The sequence below is a fragment of the Micromys minutus genome (assembly GCF_963924665.1).
Source record: "Micromys minutus genome assembly, chromosome: 4".
Classification (NCBI taxonomy): Eukaryota; Metazoa; Chordata; class Mammalia; order Rodentia; family Muridae; genus Micromys; species Micromys minutus.
Genome location: NC_137973.1, coordinates 26,377,139 through 26,385,553, shown reverse-complemented (window position 1 = coordinate 26,385,553; position 8,415 = coordinate 26,377,139). Strand labels below are relative to the sequence as shown.

Here is an 8,415-nt window from a genome sequence, read left to right as displayed (position 1 = left end):
TCCATGTCGTGCCCCAACTTTGAGCAGTTGGTTGCTTTCATCCCAAGCACACCCCACCTAGGCAGGCCCAGTCAAAGGTCCCCTCCCAGGGACCACCTTTTTTTCCCTGGGATCCCGCGCTTCCGCCTCCGGGGCGGAGACTCCTCCCCCCCCACCCCCCGCAGTCCCAGTTGTGTTTCTTGGAAGAGCAACCGGGACCGGCAAGAAGCCGGGACCTCTCCTCGTTCCAGGAACTGCCGTTCAGTGGGCACTTCAGCCCTGGAGGCCGTGAGCCCCACGGGAACGCAGGCGGCTGCACGGCTTCAGCACCACGGACAGCGCTCGGCCCGCAGCCCTGGTGTCGGCGAGGCTGCACGCTATGCTGGCAGCATGGCCCGGCGCTCCAACTCTATGGCGCTGCTGTTCAGCTTCAGCCTCCTTTGGTTGTGCTCAGGTAAGAACTGGCCGGTGGCCGGCCAGGTTCCACTGCCTCGGACACCAAGCTCCGTCACCCCTCCTAGGACAAAGGCGAAAAAGGAGGGATTCTCCAGCGGCGGAGCAGCCCGCTGGGGGATGGGGAGAGACTTCAGGGTCGGCAGGGAGCCGCTGGAAAACTGATCTGGAAAGAAGACCCAGGCGCAGGCGCAGACGCAGGCGAGAAGCCTGGGAGAGGTGGAGACCTGACCATTGCAGGGAGGAAGCAAAAGAGCACAAAGAGGAAGGAAGAAGAGGGTTTTGAGATGACAAGAGGGTTGAGATAACGCCTGACTTTTTATGACATGGGTTAACACCCTCTTCTAAGCTCTTGGCTTCCCATCGTTTCCCACTGCCTTCATTAGGGTCCTGATTTGGGCCACTCCACAGAGGAGGACAAGGGGAGAGGGGTGACTTCCCACCTCTTTATAGAATGGGACAGGAAACTTGGAAGAGTAGAAAATGCCAGACTGAGGCACTCTGTGGGATGTCCAGAAGAGGGGGTTTTGTGCAGAGGCACAGAAGTGGAGGGATGGGGAGAGGGGTCAGAACAAGGCAATGCACACCAGAATGACAACACGAGGGTAGGAGCCTGCGCCCACAGGTCAGGAGACCCACTATTCTGTTTTAACCCATGGAGGCAGAACTTCAAGCTTTGTCCCTCTGATACCTTTTGGGGGAAAACAAGTCCTCATTAATCCGTGCAGAATGGTGTCTCTCTGGAGCTGTTTGAACCCATGGTGTGGTCTCAGAGAGGGACTTATCTATGAAAGACAATCTGCTGAGTCTATGATTCTGTGGCATAAGTGAAATTTTTACAATATCCTTAAAGTGCAGGGCTGTAAGAAGCCATGGCTTCCAGGCTGAGCTAACTGAGCAGTTTCCCCACTCCCTGAGTGGGTCGCCCTTCCCGAGCCCTTCTGTTGACTCACTCCTTGCTTCCCCTTGCCCAGGGGTTTTGGGTACTGACACAGAGGAGCGGCTAGTGGAACATCTCTTGGACCCCTCCCGCTATAACAAGCTGATTCGTCCAGCTACTAACGGCTCTGAGCTGGTGACCGTGCAGCTCATGGTGTCACTGGCCCAACTCATCAGTGTGGTAAGCGTGGGTCTTGAACTTCATCTAGCTACAAAACTCAGCCCAGCCAGAAAGATTTTTTTTTATTGGATATTCCCTGTATTTACATTTCAAATGTCATCCCCTCTCCCCTTACCAGCCGGAAAGATTTAATACTCAAGTTTCCTTAGGTGCTTCCGGGGTGGAAATGACCGTAACCGGGTGGTGGCAGGTCTGAGGACATAGATAGGGGCATCTTTTCAACAGCTGCCCTGTTTCCCTGCAGCACGAGCGGGAGCAGATCATGACCACCAACGTCTGGCTGACCCAGGTCAGTGCGCTTTCCTACCCACATCCCTCCCTCCTTCCCTCTTATCACCTCCTTCAGAGAGGAGTCCTGAACAGCTGGGCTCAAACCCTTGTCTGGGCCACTCACCAGCACTGTATTTAATCAATTAATTTAGAGTCTGGTTTCGCTGTGTAGTCCTGCTGACTTAGGACTCACTTTGTAGAACAGGGTCATCTTGAACTCACAGATACCTGCCTGTCTCTGCCTCACTAGTGCTGGTTCATTACCATTCTATTCACTACCATAGCTGTTCTACTCTGATTTCAAACATGCCAGACACTCCCAAGATCCACCTTCACACCTGTAAATGGTAAGTCTAATGTCCCAGCTTAGCTGTGCAGATTAAATGAAGAAGCATCATCATCATGTGACCCACGTCTGAGCAGAGAAGTCACTGTGTAGAGAAGGCTAGCCACATGAGTTTTCTTTTGTTCCTTTCTTTGACTTTGGGCCCCTCTTGGGGCTAGAGGTTAGTCCTGCCTTGCTCTCTCTCTTTCCCAGGAGTGGGAAGATTACCGCCTCACGTGGAAGCCTGAGGACTTCGACAATATGAAGAAAGTCCGGCTCCCTTCCAAACACATCTGGCTCCCAGATGTGGTTCTATACAACAAGTAGGTGACCCTGGAAGACCAGAGGTGTGCTTGGGAGGGGATGAGATCATGGCAGGTAGGAATACAAGATAAACATGCTGCTGTGAAAGGCGCGCATGCGCGGGGGGGAGGGGTGCTTTCCTTTAGCAGGGGCTAGGCAGGTATTACTCACACAGACAGATCCAACTAGTGGCATGCAGTGTAGACGTTCATAGTGACTCGGACCTTCACTAGCTCCTTCCAGCTACTTAGACTGCTGGGGTAAGGATATTAAAGACCGACAGTTCTCAGTGCCTAACTTGATCTAAGAATGGGAGCTTATGGTCCTAGTTTCACCTAGATTCTGTTCTGCTCCCTTCAGTGATTCTTCCCCCCTTTAAGGCACAAAACTATCGACCGATGGCTTGCCCATGCCCTCTCATTGCTTGGGGCTCCTTGCTCTGGCCTCTCCAGTGCCCCTGCCTCTTCACCCTCATGAGGACTGTTCAGCTTATATGATGTGGGACAAGTAGCAGGTGTTTCCTCCCACCCCCATCATTCTCTTCAACCATGCCTCCCGAACAGGAGGAAACCCATTCTTACCCCCAACCCGTGCATATTTCCATCCCTGTCTCGATTTCTGGGCAGTCTCAGTGTATTAGATGGTCCTTCTTGCTGGGTTGGTGAGTGGGAGGCAGACCCTCAAGCCAGGGCTGACTGACTGACTGCCCCATTCCTTGGCAGTGCCGACGGCATGTACGAGGTCTCCTTCTATTCCAATGCTGTGGTCTCCTATGATGGCAGCATCTTTTGGCTACCACCTGCCATCTACAAGAGTGCATGCAAGATTGAGGTGAAGCACTTCCCATTTGACCAGCAGAATTGCACCATGAAGTTCCGCTCATGGACCTATGACCGCACTGAGATTGACCTGGTGCTCAAAAGCGACGTAGCCAGCCTGGATGACTTCACACCCAGTGGGGAGTGGGACATCATAGCACTGCCAGGCCGACGCAACGAGAACCCAGACGACTCCACTTACGTGGACATCACCTATGACTTCATCATCCGTCGCAAACCGCTCTTCTACACCATCAACCTCATTATCCCCTGCGTACTCATCACCTCGTTGGCCATCCTGGTCTTCTACCTGCCCTCAGACTGTGGTGAAAAGATGACACTTTGCATTTCTGTGCTGCTGGCGCTCACAGTGTTTCTGCTGCTCATCTCCAAGATTGTGCCTCCCACCTCCCTCGACGTGCCGCTGGTGGGAAAGTACCTGATGTTCACTATGGTGCTAGTCACCTTCTCCATCGTCACTAGCGTGTGTGTGCTCAATGTGCACCACCGCTCGCCGACCACGCACACCATGGCCCCCTGGGTCAAGGTGGTCTTCCTAGAGAAGCTGCCCACTCTGCTCTTCTTACAGCAGCCACGTCACCGCTGCGCACGTCAGCGCCTGCGCTTGCGGAGGCGCCAGCGGGAGCGTGAGGGCGCAGGCGCGCTTTTCTTCCGCGAAGGCCCTGCGGCTGACCCTTGTACCTGCTTTGTCAACCCTGCATCCATGCAGGGCTTGGCTGGGGCTTTCCGAGCTGAGCCCACTGCATCCGGCTCTGGGCGCTCGGCGGGGCCATGCAGCTGTGGCGTCCGGGAAGCAGTGGACGGTGTACGCTTCATTGCAGACCATATGCGAAGTGAGGATGACGACCAGAGTGTGAGTACCAGGTGTGAGATAGGCATGTCAGACGCAGGATCCCCTGTGTGTGTGGGAGTAGGTGTCACTTAGGGTCACCAAGCAAGGGTGCAGGGGAAAGGCAACGTGATTGAGGTGGACTCAGCAGGGTAAGGCTTCCAGTTTGACTTGCCTATGTCGGAATTTGTACCAGATGACCTTGTAGCTCCCAGAGGATTAGTATTCAGGGTGAGATATGTCAGCTAAGACATCATTAGTGTGAGAGGAGACTAGGAGCCTTAGGGCAGAGAGAAGTTGTTTTTGGGTATGAGGTGTCACCAAGTATCCCCCTGTAGCTCACAAGAACACTTCCAAGTTGTTAATGTGCTGCTGTTCTTAGTGCAAATGGAGATGAGTCCTTGTGGGCCATAGAGCTGGCAAAATTGAGGACAGGGATGATGACAGATAGGGAAAGGAAAGTTTAGAGGTTCCATGGGGCTGGTCCCAGCAGAGAGAGCAGAATCTTAAATCAATATCCCATTTCTACTGTCCTGAGCCTTGAAAAGAGTCTAATGAAATATTTATAGAAATGGGGTGGATAGAAGCCAGGGTTCCCTAGACACTCTCACCCTCTTTTTACACACCCAGCTTCTGGCCTTTTCTGCGGTCTTCCCAGAAGGAGACTCCTTGAGACTAAGCCAGGGTGGGTGAAGGTGTAATGGGCTAACGTCCTCCCCCTCCCCCTCCCATTTTGGGTATCATCTGGCCTTCCCTGAGACCAGTGTTCAGGTACCTGACTGGTTCTAAGCCAAAGCTCAGCTGTTGCCATGGTGACCAGCAAAGTTTTCTCTGGGACTCTGCCATTCCTGCTGGGGAAGAACAAAGGACAGGCACTGTGGGTATGTGTTGGGAGCTGAGTTTAAACATCTTCTCCCCTGGACATCAGACAAGCGTGGGAGACGGAGCATCTTATAGTTCAGAGGGAGAGAGGCTGAGACGGGATGAGGCAGCCGAGGCTACCTGGGTACGGGGCTCAGCTGCAGCATCACCAACCGCCATCTCTGCTGTAGTCTACCAGTGCTGAAGGTGCAGTGACCTGCTTGGATGCCTCGGAGGCATCTAGAACTCAACACATCCAAAACCGATTGCTTGATCTACACCCCCAGCCTGACCCTACCTTGCCCCTAGTCTCTCTGTCTTGCTGTAAATGGCATCACTGTGGGTTAAGCGGTTCACGCTGAAGCCTGGGCGATCCTTTTACACTCTCTCCCTTAATTCTCGCCACTCAGATTATCTGAAGTCCTGTCCTGGGAGCACCCTCTCCAAGATGATTCCTTGCTTTGTCCTTTTTCTGTCACCTTCATACTAGCATCCTGGTCCTTAGGCTCTGTCAACTCTTGTGTGGACCAGGGAAGAATTCCGAACTACCTCCCTGTTCAGCTTCCAATGCCGCAGTTAAATAATCCACACCCCAAGGCTGGTGACATCCCTTGCTTGGGTCACCAGCTCATCACTCAGTTGTCTCTAGCAAGCCAAACTCTTCCCTGCCCGGGAGCCTTTGCATCTGGGTCCCTCCACCAAGAACAACCTTTGTTTCAGCTACTTTTCTCATGTTGTGACAAAAGAAAAGCAGATGCAGAGAAGCAGGCTTTGCTGAGGTTACAGCCCAAGGTGGGGAAGGTATTAGCAGGAGCATTGGTCCTGCTGCAGTCTGGAAGCAGGGAGAGGGGATACCAGACTTTTGTTTCCCCTTCTGTCTGGAACCCTACCCATGCAAATCAGTGCTGCCTGCCTCAATTAATGCCATCTAGAAAAATTCCCCATAGGCTTGCTCAGGTTTGTTCTTATGATGATGCTAAATCTCATCACACTGATAATATTAACCCCCCCCCCACAAAAAACCCAAACAAACTCCCAAAAACAAAAACCTTTTACTGTTACTATCTGTCTCTGTTCTTTAAAAGTAAACACGTAACCTTGAATCCCAAACACTCGGAAGTGTCTCTCCTTAAGAGCAGGGATGCTCTCTTGCATGCCTCAGCTTCAGGTAGTGAGTATGGCTCAGTGGTAGGTGCACGGTGAGCATAGGAAAGGCTCTGAGTTCCAACTGCTGTCGACAACCAACCAAAGTCACAATGAAGTGCCTGGCTTCAAAGACCAAATCCTGGAACCGGCATCAATGCTCTTGCCACAGTATGGTTCACATTGATGCTTTTCCCCGTCGTCCCAGTGGTACCCAGGAGCACCATCATTACACCTAGGTGCCCAGAGTACACTGAGTTAGTTGTCAAGCCTCACTGGTTTACTCCCTCAGCTTTCTTTGCCTTTCATGGGGCAGTTTAAAGAGGCCGGGTCAGGCTGCTGTTCTGCTGGGTTTTGCCTGACCATGCCTTCAGTGTGGACCTGAAACAGGGCTTCCTTCCTACCCAGCAGAGCTTGCTGTAAGTGTCATCTCCTGGAAGAGGCTTTTCCAGACCACTCTGCTCCATCTTCTGTTTCTCCATCCTAGTCTTCCTTCTCCGCTCAGTGTATAATCTCTGGTTTATTGCCGCTGTCTCTTCGAAGAGACTGACAACTATAGCATTCTTCACTCGGTTACGTTCCCAAGCCTTGCAGGATGCCAGGTCTGTGGCAGGCCCAACTATGACTTCAGTGGGTGACTGCTCGGCTGCGGGCCACCTGAGCTGCACAATTGTCTGCTCCCTGTCTTGTGAGCTGTCTGGGCCTCAGAGAAACATGTACGAACAGATGGGACTCTGTCTGGAAGAGACTTGGGCTTTTCCTGCGACCCCGTAGACAGTTCTCAAACCCCATGGACCGTTATTGCCTTTTAGACTGATGTTTTAACACTTGGGCTCCACGTGCACCTTCCCGGCTCTGTGTAAGAGGGAGGTTGTTGGGGGCAGAGCCTCAGGCTATCATCAAAGCAGAGTAGCTCTCAGGTACTCAGCACTGGCCTGCACGCTAGCAGGGTCGGACATACAGATCAAAACAATATGCTACGCTGAGATGGCCAGTGCCAGGGAACAAAAAAAGGAGGAGGAAGCCATTAATTATTTCGTGAATAAACAATTAGGAAATTAGGGTTTTGGAGGATGTGTAGAAGTTTGCCAGGCTTTTGTTGGTTGTCGTTGTTGTTGGAAGTGAGAGAACTAAGAAGACATGCTGGAGTTCTTACTAAATCTAAATTTGGGGGTTTGGGAAGCAATAGGAAACAGACTCCTATTTGTTGTGGGCAGGCTCTGGTGCACTCTGGGAGCACTCGTAGCATTAGGCTTTGGAGTAGGCAGGACTGGAGCTGTGAAAAGTTGTTCCATGTTTGCTGACGGAGAGGAGTGGGCTGTGTGCACAGGTGGATGACTTTCCTACCCATCCCCATACCATGAGACTGATATCTGGGTCACCTTCATTTCCTCCTTCCAGGTGAGGGAGGACTGGAAATATGTTGCCATGGTGATCGACCGCCTGTTCCTCTGGATCTTTGTCTTTGTGTGTGTCTTTGGGACCATCGGCATGTTCCTGCAGCCTCTCTTCCAGAACTACACTGCCTCCACCTTCCTCCACCCTGAGCACTCAGCTCCCAGCTCCAAGTGAGGTCTCAGTTGTGTGCAGTTCCTCACCCCATGACCCCTGGGGTTCAGTAGTATTGGGTGGAAGACGGATCTCTTCCCACTCCACTGAAGCCTGCTTCACACCTTCGTTCACACATAGCCCTCCAGCCTGGAGGCTGGACCAGCTGCCTCATGTTCAAGCATTCTCCTTCCCCTTCGGAGCTTATTCAGGCAGGAGTGTTAATCGGTGGGGGCTGAGGCTGGTAAGTAGAGGCCAGAGATCTCAGAGCCACCTACCGTGATGAGGGTGCTGGAGAAGGGGCCGAGAAAGGGACAGAATTATTTATGGCCTCCAAGTAGTGGGAGAAGAGGAGGTAGAATAAGGGGCTCGGATTCTGCAGCCAGCCTGGCAGTGGTGTCTCCTGAGGTAGAGGGTGCAGGGCGTGGTAGTAATTGGCGCTCACCCGCTTAAGTGGACCACACTGGTCTGGGAGGACTTGCAGTTTTGGGGAGTCCTCCTGGGAGCTCCTATAGCCTCCTGGGAAGCTTCAGTTCAGTCTCACAACCTGGGCCTCAGCAGGCTCCAGAAGCCCCAGGTTCCCTTCTGCTAATGCGGAATTCTCTGTAGCCCTAGAGTCTTCTCTTTCCTTTCTCACTTGGGAAAGGTGAGGTGCTGGACCAGATGAGAAGTCTAGGATCACGGTCTCAGAACATTTACAGTGCTGATTCCAGTGGGAGCCATGTTACAGATTCAGAGCAGGCCC

General features: G+C 52.6%; 1 protein-coding gene across 1 annotated transcript; it reads left to right on the top strand.

Moving 5' to 3' along the window:
• Positions 1-369: 369 nt before the first annotated feature.
• On the top strand, positions 370-7,694 carry CHRNB2 (cholinergic receptor nicotinic beta 2 subunit; the record flags this gene model as incomplete). Its single annotated transcript, XM_080916330.1, has 6 exons — positions 370-433; positions 1,407-1,552; positions 1,797-1,841; positions 2,361-2,470; positions 3,173-4,142; positions 7,524-7,694. The coding sequence occupies 6 exons, from the start codon at positions 370-372 to the stop codon at positions 7,692-7,694; spliced, it is 1,506 nt and encodes a 501-aa protein (XP_080772456.1).
• Positions 7,695-8,415: the final 721 nt, after the last annotated feature.